The sequence below is a fragment of the Brachyistius frenatus genome, unplaced genomic scaffold (genome assembly GCF_029030835.1).
Source record: "Brachyistius frenatus isolate BFR_SWC_R1_liver_20210118 unplaced genomic scaffold, ASM2903083v1 Contig_320, whole genome shotgun sequence".
NCBI lineage: Eukaryota > Metazoa > Chordata > Actinopteri > Embiotocidae > Brachyistius > Brachyistius frenatus.
This window is the reverse complement of record NW_027210919.1, coordinates 1-17,143: the sequence shown is the minus strand read 5'-3', so window position 1 is coordinate 17,143 and position 17,143 is coordinate 1. Positions and strand designations below refer to the sequence as shown.

Here is a 17,143-nt window from a genome sequence, read left to right as displayed (position 1 = left end):
ATGTTGTGCGGTTCTCTAATGTCGTTATAATTATGTGACACTTAGTCTCTCATCACGGCACGAAGCAGATGATAAGTTAGAACATCTGCACTTACTCACAAACTCACCTGGATGTAACCTGACAGACAAAACTCTGGGATAAAAACCTACAGACTAATTATCACCGTTTACTCCTTCTGCTCTAAATGTCAGCTGAGTTTGAGGCACTTTCACCTTCATCTGTTTGGTTCCTCTTTTCCCTGCAGAGTGGTTCATCCTGTTTATAGAGGATCTGTGCAGTTCGGGACTCCAGCAGCTCTGCGGAGGATCAGGATGCTCTTCACGTCCTCCTCCTCCTCCTCCTCCTCCTCTTCCTCTTCTTCTTCCTCCTCACCGACACAGAACATCTGAACCTCCGTAGCCGCTCCTGTCTCCCAAGCCGGACCCGGCTCACACCGGTGCCCGTCCAGAACCGCATCTCGGGCTACATAACCGGATTTAGTATGTGAGAGGGGCGCTCATTGGGGCGCGCGGCGGGGGTGTTGTGGTCCGTTTCTGGCTCTGGAGCCAGCGCGCGTGCGTCTGGCCACGAGTTGGTGTTTGTTTACGAAATATCACAAAATAAAAGCGGAGGATTTTTTTTTCATGAAAATGTAGGCTTTGTTTTGGTTCCGGCTCCTGTGGGACGAGTGGACCCGCGGACTCATGCTGGAGGCGGACTGAAGCTTTGGAGCGCCTGAACGCACCACCGGCAGCGCGCGCACACCTGTCATTTCATTCGGTTCGTTCATATTTTCTTTCGCGCGCGAGCTCACCTGTGAGGACCCATGTCTCAGCACCACCATGCGGCTCTGGACCAGCAGCAGCAGGGCCAGTACAACCAGATCTGCACCCGCAACAGCAGCTGCTCGTCGCCGGCCCCCGCCGAGGGCACCGAGCCGTCCGCCTGCCCGGGCCACAGGGGCCGGACCCCCCGCAGGAAGTGGCAGGTGTTCCCGGGCAGGAACCGGTTCTACTGCAACGGCAGGATCATGATGGCGCGGCAGACCGGGGTGTTCTACCTGACCCTGGTCCTCATCCTGCTCACCAGCGGCCTCTTCTTCACCTTCGAGTGAGTCAAACACACTTTGTGAAATTTAGATCTCAAAAAGAAAAAAGGGGAGAGTATGCTGTGACCTTTGACCCCAGCTGGTGTCCCCGAGGTCAGACAAAAACTAGTTCCACCACATTCAGATGTTTGCAGCCAATAGATTAAAGTAGTTTAATAGTTTAATAAAGTAGAAAATAGTTTCTTTTCATAGTTTATAAAGTGTCAATAAAACAGACTTCGTGATTCTTAAAAAGTAATAACTTCATTCTGTCCACAAACAAAAACACAAAAATCTTGAACTCAAAATAAAAATATAAACAAGGTTAAATTGATTATTTCGTCCGTATCTTATTTTTTAATAACATGATCACAATTAAACAGGAGTTTGGTTACAGCTGACGCATTCTATTTTGAAAGTGTGCTCCTCATGCTTTTATTTTGGTAAAGGCTCCAAATCCGTCCACAAAAAAAATAATTTTATTTGGCCATTAACTCTTTGATCCCTGACTCTTTGATCCCTGACTCTTTGGTCCCTGACTCTTTGGTTCCCTGACTCTTTGGTCCCTGACTCTTTGGCCCCTGACTCTTTAGTTCCCTGACTCTTTGGTTCCCTGACTCTTTGGCCCCTGACTCTTTGGTTCCCTGACTCTTTGGCCCCTGACTCTTTGGTTCCCTGACTCTTTGGTCCCTGACTCTTTGGTTCCCTGACTCTTTGGTCCTTGACTCTTTGGTTCCCTGACTCTTTGGCCCCTGACTCTTTGGTTCCCTGACTCTTTGATCCCTGACTCTTTGGTCCCTGACTCTTTGGTTCCCTGAATCTTTGGTCCCTGACTCTTTGGTTCCCTGACTCTTTGGTCCCTGACTATTTGGTTCCCTGACTCTTTGGTCCTTGACTTTTTGGTTCCCTGAATCTTTGGTCCCTGACTCTTTGGTTCCCTGACTCTTTGGTTCCCTGACTCTTTGATCCCTGACTCTTTGATCCCTGACTCTTTGGTTCCCTGACTCTTTGGTTCCCTGACTCTTTGGTTCCCTGACTCTTTGATCCCTGACTCTTTGGTTCCCTGACTCTTTGGTTCCCTGACTCTTTGATCCCTGACTCTTTGATCCCTTACTCTTTGGTTCCCTGACTCTTTGGTTCCCTGACTCTTTGGTTCCCTGACTCTTTGGTTCCCTGACTCTTTGATCCCTGACTCTTTGGTTCCCTGACTCTTTGATCCCTGACTCTTTGGTTCCCTGACTCTTTGATCCCTGACTCTTTGGTTCCCTGACTCTTTGGTTCCCTGACTCTTTGGCTGTCTAAAGGGTTTATTTGGTCTTTTTTTTTTTTTTTTTTCTTTCACGTTCTTTGCCGCAATTTACCAAACATGGCACCACGGTTTTTCCCGTTTCCACAGTAAACGTGTCCTGCAGCTCCTGTCACAACAGTAACAGCAGGAGATTGACGGGAGGAAGGGGAGGCGGAGCTCGGACTCAGTTTATCTCATTTATAAGGTTGTCGAAATCCTGCAGGATGGAAACAACAATAGTTTGATTTTTAAACACAAATGTTTCATCAGGAAGCCAAAAGTTTTCAACATAAAATTATGAAATACTCCAATTAATGTAAAATGAAATAAAATAGAAATAAAAAACTATATTTTCTATAAAATGTAACTTTTGTGTATTTCTTATTTAATTTATTTCAGTCAATTGAAGTTAGTTTTCTACTTTCCACATATTCTCTGAAATACTGAAAACTAAACTAATCGATAATTAAAAAGAACGATTGATAGTTGTCAATTACCTCAAAGAAGAAACACTGAAATTACTGTTTTAAAGTGCTTTAAGGGAAATATAACATGATAGAATGAAAAATAAACCACAGAAGGGTTCATTTAAAAATGTATTTCGGTCTCATCTGGCAGCAAAGACTCTTTAAACCTGGACGTGAACTGATTAAAGGGCCCTGAGGTGAAGCCCTGAAAACAGCCGAGGTCTCCCGTGATTGGCCGGTTTGTTTCTCCGTGTCTCCAGCTGTCCCTTCCTGGCGTCCAACCTGACCCCGGCCATCCCGGCGGTCGGCGGCGTCCTCTTCGTCTTCGTCATGGGGATGCTGTTCAGGGCGAGTTTCAGCGACCCCGGCGTCCTGCCGCGAGCCACGCCGGACGAGGCCGCCGACCTGGAGAGGCAGATCGGTAACCATGGAGACACACACATGTTATCACAAAAATGTATTCCTCTGAGGTTAGTTGACTTTAACGAGAGTTCCAGAGTTTCTGACAGAAAAACAAACAAACAACAAAAACAAAAATAAACAAACTATTTAATCTATGAGGTTGTTGATTAATCACTGATGAATATTGTGTGGCTGATTAATAAAATCTGACATTGATAAAAACAGTCGTGAAAAAAAAAGCGGGAAAAGTTTCAGTCTGAAAAATAATATTGATTAGAATATTTTATGAAAAGCAACAATGAGAAAATATAAAATTGTGTTTACAAAATTGGATGTGAAGCCGATGTAAAAGTGTCGTAAAGTGTAATACCACTGAGGGCCGCTAGGGGCTTAAAAACAACTAGAACTCTCTTCAATAGACTTCCATTCAAAATGTTCTCTCAAAGTCAGTCAATGTTTTCCTCTGATCAGTGTTTCCTTCTGGAAATGATTCCAGCATTCATTAGATATTAGGACTCAAACACAGCTATGTTTGGGGGCGGGGCTGTTGGTACAGGTGGGTGGGGCTTAAAATCTTCTCTCGTTCCCTCCCAGCTTGTCCAAATATGGTCACTTCTGGCTCAAAAAAAAAAAAAAAAGACCATCAGCTCACAAACTGACCGGTGACGTCACTGTCGGTCGCCGCTTGGTAACAAGGAAACGCTAACGTTAAAAGATTGCGTGAAACAGTTTTGATCGCGGAAAAAATAAAGTGACAAAAAGTTTTCAGTCTGAAATGTAACTTAGATTTTTTTATATATATATATATATATATGTATAAAAGAAGTGTGACGCAAACTAATCTGGAAACAAAAACGAAACTCCGTCAAAGTAAAGTGTTATTCTTTGTGATTACAGATATTTTTTTGTAAAATTTCCTTTAATCACTTCAGTCATTTTTTTTGGTTTTATTTCCTGTTTTCAATCAGAAACTGAATCAGCTGCAGACTAACGCGCTCTAATTATACTGAGTCATTACAGGAAGCCGCTCACCACCTCCTCCAGTCGGTGTGTCTTAAGACGTCTGTGTGTGTGTGTGTGTGTGTGTGTGTGTGTGTGTGTGTGTGTGTGTGTGTGTGTGTGTGTGTGTGTGTGTGTGTGTGTGTGTGTGTGTGTGTGTGTGTGTGTGTGTGTGTGTGTGTGTGTGTGTGTGTGTGTGTGTGTGTGTGTGTGTGTGTGTGTGTGTGTGTGTGTGTGTGTGTGTGTGTGTGTGTTCAGTCACATGTCACGTCTTCCCTTTCAGGCCTTCTCTCTTTCAGATTCGTGTCGAGGCGAATCATTTCGTTTCCACAGAAACTGAACGTCACCGTCGAAGCTCTCTCTTCTATTTTTAGGAGCCTCTTATTATATTTTTCTAGATTGTTGATTTATTTATTTTATTTCTTCGCGTCGGATGCAGAATCTGCGGCGCGCCGGAGCTGTCAATCACCCCGGAGCCAGGGCTTAGGAAGAAAGACCAAATTTGGGCATTGTGGATCGGCTCCCTGCGAGATGCGGAGGAAGGATGGAAATAGAAATACTCTTCTTTTCTTTTCTTTATTTTTTTGGGACTGTTTTGTTTGTTCTGTCTGATGGTGGTCAGGGATTTATTCAGTGACGCACAGCTTGAAACGACATCCTCACTTCCTGTCCGACAAACCAAACTAAAGACAACTTTTCACAAACAGGACGATAAAACAATCGATGTAACGACTGCTCGTGCTGTAAAAAGTGTCTCCGTGGAGCTCTTCAGATTTTGGCTTCAGATATTTGAGAGCTCTTCGTTTCTCTCTCGACATGTTGGCGACCAAAACTGGAGCTAAAAGAGGCTAAACGCTCTTTTTCCATCGTGTGTGATTTGTTTGTTTTGTTGTTTCTTCCCAGCAGGCTCTGCAGCCATGAATCACATCAGCTGAGAAACTGCACGAGATTCACAGCAGCTGATCTCACAGCAGGCGGAAAGACGTGTGTGTGTGTGTGTGTGTGTGTGTGTGTGTGTGTGTGTGTGTGTGTGTGTGTGTGTGTGTGTGTGTGTGTGTGTCTTACACAACTGTCCTTGTGGGGACCAGTTTGAGCTTTAGGCAATGTGAGGACATCTTTTAAAAGTGAGGACATTTTTTCTGGACTTCATTGTGGACCTTCAGAGACTGTTTGAGGGTTCACACCAGGTTTTAGGGGTCCCGTTAGAATCAGGTCGGTTTCAGGTCGGGGGTTTGGTCCCCACAAAGACAGAAAGACACGGATGTGTGTGTGAACAGACTTGAGAATTTGATGTCCTCCTCCGTACGGTGGCCTGTTTAGGACATCTCCGGGTTCAGCTCTGACGTGTGCTAACATTAGAGCAGCCGTTCTTCTGTCGTAACCACCTGTCGTCTGTGTGTCTTTAGACTCGGCGGGCTGCTCCAGACCTCCTCCTCGCACCAGGGAGGTGCTCATCAACGGACAGACGGTCAAACTGAAGTACTGCTTCACCTGCAAGATCTTCCGGCCGCCTCGGGCGTCTCACTGCAGCCTGTGCGACAACTGCGTCGGTCAGTACGTGTTCCCGCGAAAAGTCCGTCAGCTCGATGCTGATGTCGGCGGCGGTCCTCAAACGGCGTCAAAACCAACCGCAGTGTGTTCAGTACTCTGAGAGTGTCTTCGCCGTCAGCTCAGATGTGACGTCGCACATTTCTGCAAATTCACAAATACGTGGAGCGTGTTTCGATTTCTGTCCGTTTTTCTCGTAAAGAGGAAGCTCGTCGATGAACCCTGACAATAACATGTCAACGCGGGTTTGGAGCACAGACGATATATGAAGCTGGACGTAGCTTCCGGGTTGGAAAAGTGAAGCAGGAACAAAAGCACCGTAACATGCAATACCACCGAGGGCCACTAGAGGCTCCAAAACACACCTCTCCAATAGACTCCCATTCAAAAAATAATAAATGTTCCATTATTGTGTCATTAACTGAGTTCCCTCCTGATCAGTGCTCTGGTGGGGTTTTTGGAACCAGCCCCTAGTGGTGCTCAGTGGTATTGCTCTTTAAGACACTACGTCCACTTTTATACACAGCTCGTCCAAATATGGTCACTTCTGGCTCCAAAAAAACCAAGATGGCGACGGCTGAAATGTACCTTTCATGTGAAGTCTAAACAGTTTGTTAATCTGATCAATAAAAACAACAGAATTCAAGATTTATTTATTTATTTATCGGTAAGCGCTCATTAACTTTATTCATTAAAGTATAAAAACTAAATATCCATACTTCTGAGATCAAACCGAAACTTCTGCAGGACTCTGAATGTTTTTTTTTCCCCATTTGGTCCATTTTTAGTTTTTAATTTGAATGTTTTTGTTTTCTGACTTGTTTCCCGCCCGCAGAGCGCTTCGACCATCACTGTCCGTGGGTCGGGAACTGCGTCGGCCGGAGGAACTACCGGTTCTTCTACCTGTTCATCCTCTCGCTCTCCCTCCTCACCATCTTCATCTTCGCCTTCGTCATCACACACGTCATCCTCAGTGAGTAACACCTCCGCCGCACTCGTTCTTGTTCGCTTTCCTTTGAAGGTCGTCATGTTGGAGAAGCCCGTTGCCATGGCGCCGCGGTCGTTCGCAGCGAATGTTTTTCGGTGGTAAAGTGTCTTTTATTTTGAAAGGCTCCCTCTTGTGTACGTATCGATGTTTCGTAGGTAAAGACCACATGAAGTACATGTCGGCTCTCCGTGTTGAACCCTGCGTGAGCTCTGCGGCGGCTTCTCATCTGTCTAATGGACCAAACCAAGCTCGGCCAATCGATCGCGCCCCCGGGGCCCCGCCCACCGCCCCGTGATTGACGGCCTGTCACAGAGAGAGATGCTGAGGCTGCGAATCCGTTCCTGTTTCCTGTTGGACGGACGGACGCAGATCATCGGACTCTGCTGGATCGGACGTTTGACGTAACGAGACGTCGTACGTGATCGAGTCCGACGGTTTAAAAACCAGTTGGTCTCAGTTTGGGTGGTTTTACTCCGACTCGCCTCCATCTCCTCGTTTTAACTGAGGTTTGCCGGTTTTTGTGGTTCTGACGTGTCCCGGCCGGTCTCGTCCCGGACTGACTCGTCTTGCTCGTTCTTACCTTGCGGGTGTTTGAACGCGTCTCGGTCTGCCTTGTCGCCGACTTATTGGACTCTCGGCGAGCGTTGGCGTTTTGTTTTTGGGAATATTAACTGGAACTTCTCTTGGTGCTGTTTTCTCCTGCTTTTCCAAACCGTGTCGGCGTTTTGATTCAAACGACCCGTAGATGCTTTTTAAATGTTTAACTCTCCCCGCCGGTTGGTTGCTTCTTGAATTTCCCTCAAACCGGTGGAAGGAAAGTTTACCGTCGGTTGTGTTTGTGGATCTGAAGCCGCCTGCCGACTCGTCGCCGTCACGCTCCGTTGACCCGATTCTCCGCTCGGGCTGCTGATGTTGTTTTCCCGCCCCGCGGGTCCAAACTCTCGGGAAACTGGATCCTCGAGCTGAAACTCGGAACAACCGGCGGACTGTCTGAGACCAACTCGTGTCTTCGTCTGAACACTGCGCTGCTTGTTTTCTGTTATTAGCAGCGCAGCTATAAAAAGATCCGGCAGACTGTCGTGACTTTGATCTGCCAGATGTAAATTTAGCGAGCGGCTGAGTTCTCTGAAGACTTCAAGCCGTCACCGTTTGTTTACGCCGGCCGCGGGGAGTTTTTTTTATTTATTTTTTTTATGTTTATCGAGGAGTTTCTTTAAAACACGGAGGAGAAACGTGGTCCGGTCACATGTTGATGCTTTAACACGAGCGAACTCGCAAAGAGCCGACGCATTCACCGACTCTGAATCCCTTTCATCATCTTTTTATTTATTCATTAAATTATGATGTTTTTTGTTTTGGATTTAGTTCTAACCTTCAGAGTTGGTCAAACTAAATATGGATGAACTGGTGTGAAGTTTGTACACTGAACTCGCTGCAGTTTAATGTTAATGTTCTCACTTTCCAAACCTGAGTATTTATATTTAGCCTGTTGCTTTGTTAAAGTCACGGCGTCATGCAAACCAACTGGTGACATGTTAACATGCTAGCATTCACATTGAGTTGAAAGCGCGGCTCAGCTTTAGTGCGCCTGATTCAAGTCTCACGAGATGGGTCTGAAATGTCCTAAAAAGGCCACCGTACAGACAATTCTGATTTTCATCTAGCGCCACCTCCAGGACAACCTTGATTATTATTTTTTTTTACGACACTAGTGTTGAAGATCTCGCAGTAATTCAGCCGTACTCAGCAGATATTTCAGAAGTTTCGTGAGCTTTAATCTTGCCTGGAATTGTTTTACCTTTTGCATATAAAATGAACGACCTCTGACCTCCGTTTCCTGTTTGTGTGTCTCACAGGATCCAACCGGACCGGTTTCCTGAGCGCGCTCAAAGACAGCCCGGCCAGATATCCTTTACTGTGGACGCTTCGTGTTTGAAAGCCTGAATGGACTCGGAGAACTCGGGGAAACATTATCCTTGGACCTCTGTCAAGTTTCATTATTTCCTCGGAAAACAAAACGTCCTCTAGACCCGACAGAGCAACACTTATGGTATCAGATTACGTTTTCTACGTTCTCAGATGTGAGTATTTTCCCGTTTCGTCCGATCGTTGACTCAAACTTTGGAGTTTTTTTAAACTGTCGGTCGGATAAAACCGAGCGTACGACTCCAGTTCAGAGAATTAAACAGGCGCTGATTACTCCTCATACACACCAGTAGTCTCTGTCTCTGTAGTGTGTTTGTGTTTCTGATTAATCAATGGCTCTGACGCTGTCACGCGTCCACACGTCCGATATGTCCCATCATGCATTGCCCAAGGTCAAACTCACGGCTCCTGTCACACACTGCGTTTACACTCAGCTCCGCACTTTGTGCTGCAGCTACGAGCTAGCAGCTGTTAGGATCCAGGTGCCAGATATAAATCCTAATTACTCACATTAAATGAAAACCACGTCCACGTTGTCCTCTGAATCGGAGACCTGAGCTTGTCCTTGACTCGGCTCGGCACCATCCTGGAGGTGGTGGTGTGTTTCTTCTCCGTCTGGTCCATCGTCGGCCTGTCGGGCTTCCACACCTACCTGATCAGCTCCAACCAGACCACCAATGAGGACGTGAGTACACCGGGCCCCGAACGTGGTCCAAAAAGGACAACCAAAAACCACTCTTCTTTTTGTGTCTGTTCTGATGTTGTTCTGGTCCGATCCGGTCCAGATCAAAGGGTCCTGGTCCACCAAGCGAGGGAAGGACAACTACAACCCCTACAGCTACGGAAACATCCTGACCAACTGCTGCGCCGCCCTGTGTGGACCTCTGCCTCCCAGGTCAGCACTGAACTCAAGACTAAAGTCAGGATTAAACAGGACTAATGTCTGCGCTGAAGTTAAGACTAAACAAGACTAATGTCAGGACTAAAGTTAGGACTCAAATCAGGGCTAATTTCAGCACTGAAATCGCAATTAAACAAACTCGAGGCTGAAGTCAGCGTTACAATCAAGACTAAGCTGGACTAAACCCAGGACATGACTCAGCACTAAAGTCCAGAGTAAACAAGACTAAAGTCTGGGATCAGGGGTAAAGTGGGGACTAAAGAGGACTTCAGTCAAGGCTGAAGTCAGAGTTAAGAATAAGACTAAACCAGACTAAGATCAGGACTAAAATCAAGACTAAACAGGACTAAAATCACTGGAACCAATCAAAACACGTCTTTGCTTTATTCGTTAGTTTTGTGTTTGAAAACGCCGACTCGTCGCCGGCGTCACATCTGCTTTGTGTTTTCCTGAATATCAGCGCACATAAATAACATTGAATCGGCTTCGGGCCTGAAAACTGTCTGTAAGCGTGTTATTTCCGATCACTCTGCTCGTCTCCGTCACTGTTTGTTTCTCTCTGCCTCTTTCCATCGCCGTCTTCGTTCTCCTCCTCCGCCCCCTCGTCTCTCGTCTCTCGTCTCCCGGCGTGTTTCTGTGTTTAATGAGGACAGTTTTCATCTGAGACCTTCCTCGACGTCGTCACGCTCTCGTCTCTCAGCCGGCTTTTCTTCTCCGGCGTTTCCCTTCGCTGACAAAAAAAAAAAAAAAAAAAGAAGCAGCAAAAGCGATCAGAGTATTGATCGCGTTGGTTTCCTTCATATCCTCCTCTCTGCTTTCATCAGCTCTTACGTTTCTCCGTCGTTTATCATCGCGACGGAGACGTGGGCGGTGCTTCGGAGACATTTTGCCGATACTCTTTATGGCTTTAGTCAAAACAGCTGATTAATACGGTTTCACTCATTTAAAGTTAAGCGTTAATTGAATGATATATCTCAAGAGCGCCTCGAGGGAACGTCTTCGAACTTGGCACAAACGTTCACTTGGTTCCAACAAAGAGCTGATGAGATTTTTAGGGGTCAAAGGTCATTGCGTTAACTCGTTGACTCAGTCTTGTGAACGCGATAACCTCCGGAATTTCACACAAACGTTAACTCGGACTCAATAATGAACCGATTTGATTTTTAGGGTTAGGGTTACCTCATGTTGACCCATTCTCTTGGCACGAACGTGCTCTCGGACTGGACAAAAGGTCAAAGGTCACTAAGACCTCACCGTAACGCCAGAATTTAAAGAGAAATAAAAACAGACAACAAGCACGGCATCTATTTTAGTCACAGTGGCACCGGGAGGCGTTTTTCTGGAAACAGCAGCAGGATGTGTTTTAACAACGGATCCCGCTACGGAGACCTCCAGAGTGAAGGGTTTAAAAAAAACATCATTTCTTTAAATATTAAAAAGCATATTTTAGCTTTTTGTTGACGTGTTGGATCGCTGGTAAAGATGTTCAACTTTTACAGAGAAGTCTGAAACTTGACACATAAAAATATTAAAATATTAATATTTAAATATTAAAAAATTTTTTTTTAAAGTTTTAAAATAAATAAAAAAAATAAAAAAAATTAGTAGGTTTACTGTTAAAACAAAGAGAGTAAAAAATGGCAAAGAACAAATGTCAGTTGACTTATTGATTTGATGGATGGACGTACGGACGGACGGTTGGATGGATGGATGGATGGATGGATGGATGGATGGTTGGATGGATGGATGGATGGATGGTTGGATGATGGATGGATGGTTGGATGGATGGATGGATGGATGGATGGATGGTTGGATGGATGGTTGGATGGATGGTTGGATGGATGGATGATGGATGGATGGTTGGATGGAGGGATGGATGGTTGGATGGACAGACGGACGGACGGATGATGGATGGATGGATGGTTGGAGGGATGGATGGATGGAGGGATGGATGGTTGGATGATGGATGGATGGTTGGATGGATGGATGGATGGATGATGGATGGATGGATGGTTGGATGGACGGACGGATGATGGATGGATGGATGGATGGATGGATGGATGGTTGGATGGATGGATGGATGGAGGGATGGATGGATGACAGATGAATTGATTGACACAAATAAACCTCCCAAGTCATGCAGGAAATAATGGACGACGTAGAGCGCAGCGGCCGGGGGGAGGAAGTGAGAGGTGAACTTTCAAAGTAAAAGCGTGGCGTAAGGAGAGGAAGAGATGTTTGTTTTGCGGGGCCGAACATATGGAGACTCATTACACAGTCTGCTTGTTGGTTCGCGGCTCCACCTGCTGACACCTCGACAGGTGGCGACATCCATCTGGACGCCCAAAAAGTCTTTTTTCAGGTCAACAAAATATTAAAGTGTTATTTTAGGCGTCTTGAGGTTCCGGCCGTCAAAGACCATCTCGTTTTCCTTCAGTGATTCATTTATTTTGATTTATACCCAGTTTCAAAAGAAATAAACATATTTCTCTTTGTGGCTGATTTCAGTCGATGTCGTTTTTTGCAAATAAGTTCAACGAATCAGTAAAAAAATTCACTGACGACGTTTTTTTCTGCAAAAAATATCTGAAGTCCAGAGCAGCATTGTGAATCAGGTTTCAGGTTCTGTTCAGCTTTTCGTTTACTTTTCTTCTTCTTCTTTGGTTTTACTGGTAAAATTCTGGTATTAAACCTCCATGGATTTAAGAATTAACACTAAAAAGACAAAAAAAACCCTCCAGTTGGAGGTTTCCGATCAACCGTTTGATGCATCTAATTTAAAATGGTAATAAAAAATGCTTTTTGGACCACGGGTTTTTTTTTCTCCGTTGTAATACCGTAAGTGGCCACCAGGAAATAATTAGCAGCAAGGCTAATCAGTGAGCTCTTTCCCCTCATGATAAGCTACGCTAACTCCTGGTTCTCGTGCTAAAAAAAAAAAAAAGGAATTAACATATTTCCCAAAACTCTTCCTTTATTGCACAGAACAGAAGTTATATTAGTAACTGCCTGGCTTTTTGTTGCACTGTGAACTTTGAGTGAAGTAAAGTGAAGTCCTCTTTGTCTCTGTGTCCCAGTTTGATTGACAGGAGGGGTCTGATCCAGTTGGATACCCCGCAGACCGTCTCCCAGTCCAACGGCACCAGCAGCAGCTACACCTCCACGCAGCTCCGCAGTCACATGGTAGGTGGAGGACGCCGTCGGCGCTCGGAGGGAAGCTGCAGTCCGACCGAGTCGGCGTAAAATCTTCATTTACACGCCGTCAGAACTGGAATAAAAAGCATTTTTAACTCAGTAAATTAATACTAATAATAATCTTTATTCGCACTTTTCAAAATATGAAAAACATCCAACACAATAAAGAGTTAAAACTGGTCTCAGTGGTGTAAGATAAAAAATATTTACAGCTAAGAGCTGACTAAATTTTTTTTGGGACTTTATTTCATTGATAGCTTTTCTCATAATTTCCTAGAATCCACTTTATTTATCTGCAGATTTCAGGATGTTCAATCAATCAATGAATGTTTGCTGTTAGCCTACATCAGCCAACGGTAGCCTGAATTATCGCTCCTCGGTATAAAACTTTGACGTGTTGATGTTTTTCTCAGTGTGATCAGGATCAGTGCATCCAGAGCACCAAGTTCGTCCTGCAGGCTGCTGCCACCCCTCTGCTGCACAGCGACCCCGTGGTTCTGGCCCCTCTGCCGGGGAAGACCACCACTCTGGGGGGTCCCTGCGCCTACCTGACCCCCCCCCAGCCGTCCCTGCCGTCTTGCGGCGGAGACGTCCTGACCTTGAGGGACGCCGACTCCCACTGCCACCACCACCTCCACCACCATCACCACCACCACCACCGCCACTTCGTCAGCCCGGAGGAGACGCCCTGCAACACGCCTCAGGGCGCCCTGCCATGCCCCGCCCACCTGCACCTGCACCCCCAACATCACCCACCGGTCCCCTCCCCCGCCAGCCTGTACGACCCCGCTAGTCAGGACGCTTTGCACGAGGACTCGGTCCGAGGGCTGGTGAAGCTCAGCTCCGTCTGAACCCAACCGACGATTCTTTAGTTCGACCTCAGTTTGACCCCCGTGACCTCAGTTTGACCCCCGTGACTTCAGTTAGACCCAGTTTTTAACCTTCTGTTTTGACTGACTTCCCCGTTTTCCATGTTCCTCTGTGGTCCCGATGAAGTCGAAACAAAGGACTCTGAATCCAGAATAAGCTACTTCGGTGCCAAACAGGCGTCTTTCCTGCAGCTGCCTTCGGACTGGGACCAAAAACAAACAGCTGACTCTTCGTTTTTGTATTACGGACCAAGCGGCCGTCCAGGTGATGGCGCTGTTTTTTCTGTGGTCAACCTTTTGTTTGACTCGGTTGGACGAGAACACGAACACTGCCAAACGTTCAGCTGGAGTTCACCGCTTCAGATAATCTTTTATTTTTTGTCGTGTGTCCAGTTTTATAGACGAGTTTCAAAAAGACGCCGTCGACACAAAATCTTTATTTCATGCGGCGTTAAACACGTTTCCAAAATGTCGTTTTATACGTGGACATTTTCAGTTTTGGGTGGAAACCAGTGACGTTTTGTCTGCAACACTCTTGTGCTTTTATTCTGAAGGTCACAAGCATTTTCCAAAAATCCCCAACTTTGAGATTTTCCCCGAGTTTGTTTTACTATTTGTAACTAATTTGTTGGTTTCATGCCAACATTCCTTGCAATATAAAAAAATTAAAAAATCTCCTGGAGGAAACGTGACCAATCTTTCACAAAGAAATAAATATACGATGCATTCGGGAGAGTTTGGAGAAAGTTTTGAAGCAGCTTGAAGTTTGTATCTTCAGAAAAAACTGAATTCAATCCCTTTAAAAAAAAAAGAAGATGATATTAAAAAATGTCACATTTTATTTTCCTGCTAAAGGCGGTAAAATTAACTGAAGTTCACTAAATTATTTCTTAATCAGTTGATTTCTCCATTAATTTTCTGATGGTTATCTGCGTTCAGGTCAAATTAAAGTTAATCGATTACATTACTTGGAATTATTATTATATTCAGTCAGGGAATAAATTCATGTGCTTCATAAATAATTGTAGCGTTTACCCCCTCCCAAATATCAAGTTGCATTTAATGTTGTGTTTACTGGGTGAACTCAGCAGCTGTCAGCCATGAGATTCAATCAAAGACAATAAATGCCTTATTTATTTATTTTGGTGTGTTTAGTGTGTGTTGCACCGGTGACCGTGTCATCCGTTCGAGCCTGCTGATTGGACGGTTGTGTGTCGCTTTGCATTCAGTCCGATGATAGTAATAATAATAAAAACAGAAACACACCTGCACAGGTCGTCATCCACCTTCAGCTGCTGATGTTAATAAAACACACTTTTTTTTTTAAACGTAAGAGTCTCATGTTTGTAGTTTGAAGCAATAAATGTAGCTTTCATGACTGTTAGTTGATTCACTAATTGGTCTTTTGTTCCTCTGATTATAACAAACTGTAAAGACTTCTATTTATAAACTGCATGTTATTAGAAATCCACTCATCTCTCACACATAATGTTTCCTCTCCTCTACTTTCAGTTTTTTGATATATTTCAATACATACGTTAATTTAATCAGAGTAACAAAAGACGAATTAGTGAATCATCCGATTTACTGTTGTTTTAATTTCAGCTCCCAGTCGCCAGGGGGCGGTAGAGGCTGTGACGTATATGTTCCGATTTAGGTGTGACCTCGTCACCTTCCCGGGCAGCCAATTGTTTGATATATTAATGTTTACATGATATTAATGTTTATATGATATTAATGTTTATATGATACTAATGTTTATATGATATTAATGTTTATATGTTTATATATATATTAATGTTTATATTAATGTTTATATGATATTCATGATATTAATGTTTATATGATACTAATGTTTATATGATATTAATGTTTATATGATATTAATGTTTATATATTATTAATGTTTATATGATATTAATGTTTATATGATATTAATGTTTATGATGATATATATAATGTTTATATATATACTAATGTTTATATGATATTAATGTTTATATGATATTAATGTTTATATGATATTAATGTTTATATATTAATGTTTATATATTAATGTTTACATGATATTAATGTTTATATATATATAATGTTTATACATGATATTAATGTTTATATATTAATGTTTATATTATATTAATGTTTATATGATATTAATGTATTAATGTTTATATATGATATATTCATGTTTATATGATATTAATATAATGTTTATATGATATATGATATATTAATATTATTAATGTTTATATATTATTAATGTTTATATATATATTAATGATATTAATGTTTATATGATATTAATGTTTATATATTATTAATGTTTATATATTAATGTTTACTACATGATATTAATGTTTAATGTTTATATTATATTAATGTTTATATGATATTAATGTTTATATATTATTAATGTTTACATGATATTAATGTTTATATGATATTAATGTTTACATGATATTAATGTTTATATGATATTAATGTTTATATTATATTAATGTTTACATGATATTCATGTTTATATGATACTAATGTTTATATATTATTAATGTTTACATGATATTAATGTTTATATATTAATGTTTACATGATACTAATGTTTATATTATATTAATGTTTACATGATATTCATGTTTATATGATACTAATGTTTATATGATATTCATGTTTATATGATACTAATGTTTATATATTATTAAAGTTTACATGATATTAATGTTTATATATTAATGTTTACATGATACTAATGTTTATATGATATTAATGTTTATATGATATTAATGTTTAAATGATATTAATGTTTACATGATACTAATGTTTATATGATACTAATGTTTATATGATATTAATGTTTATATGATATTAATGTTTATATGATATTAATGTTTATATGATATTAATGTTTATATGATATTAATGTTTATATATTATTAATGTTTATATATTAATGTTTACATGATATTAATGTTTACATGATATTAATGTTTATATGATATTAATATTTACATGATATTAATGTTTCGATGATATTAATGTTTTATATATTATTAATGTCTATATGATATTAATGTTTATATGATATTAATGTTTATATATATAATGTAATGTTTAATGTTTACATGATATGATATTAATGTTTATATATTATTAATGTTTATATTATATTAATGTTTATATGATATTAATGTTTATATGATATTAATGTTTACATGATATTAATGTTTATATGATATTAATGTTTATATTAAATGTTTATATGATATTAATGTTTATATGATATTAATGTTTACATGATATTAATGTTTATATGATATTAATGTTTATATGATATTAATGTTTATATGATATTAATGTTTATATATTAATGTTTACATGATATTAATGTTTATATTATATTAATGTTTATATGATATTAATGTTTATATGATATTAATGTTTATATGATATTAATGTTTATATATTATTAATGTTTATATGATATTAATGTTTATAT

At 41.7% G+C, this 17,143-nt stretch overlaps 1 protein-coding gene across 1 annotated transcript; it reads left to right on the top strand.

Annotated features, from left to right (window-relative positions):
- Positions 1-286: 286 nt before the first annotated feature.
- On the top strand, positions 287-15,034 carry LOC138635634 (palmitoyltransferase ZDHHC14-like). Its single transcript, XM_069723214.1, has 9 exons — positions 287-1,090; positions 3,083-3,243; positions 5,630-5,773; positions 6,607-6,744; positions 8,616-8,664; positions 9,268-9,370; positions 9,471-9,580; positions 12,664-12,769; positions 13,195-15,034. The coding sequence occupies exons 1-9, from the start codon at positions 807-809 to the stop codon at positions 13,630-13,632; spliced, it is 1,533 nt and encodes a 510-aa protein (XP_069579315.1). The 5' UTR covers positions 287-806; the 3' UTR covers positions 13,633-15,034.
- Positions 15,035-17,143: the final 2,109 nt, after the last annotated feature.

Excerpts from the sequence above, each read along its gene's own strand:
- LOC138635634 (XM_069723214.1), top strand. The coding sequence starts at position 807 with ATGTCTCAGCACCACCATGCGGCTCTGGACCAGCAGCAGCAGGGCCAG. Across the intron at positions 9,371-9,470 it reads ACCAGACCACCAATGAGGAC|ATCAAAGGGTCCTGGTCCAC; the intron begins GTGAGTACACCG and ends GATCCGGTCCAG. Across the intron at positions 12,770-13,194 it reads CGCAGCTCCGCAGTCACATG|TGTGATCAGGATCAGTGCAT; the intron begins GTAGGTGGAGGA and ends TGTTTTTCTCAG.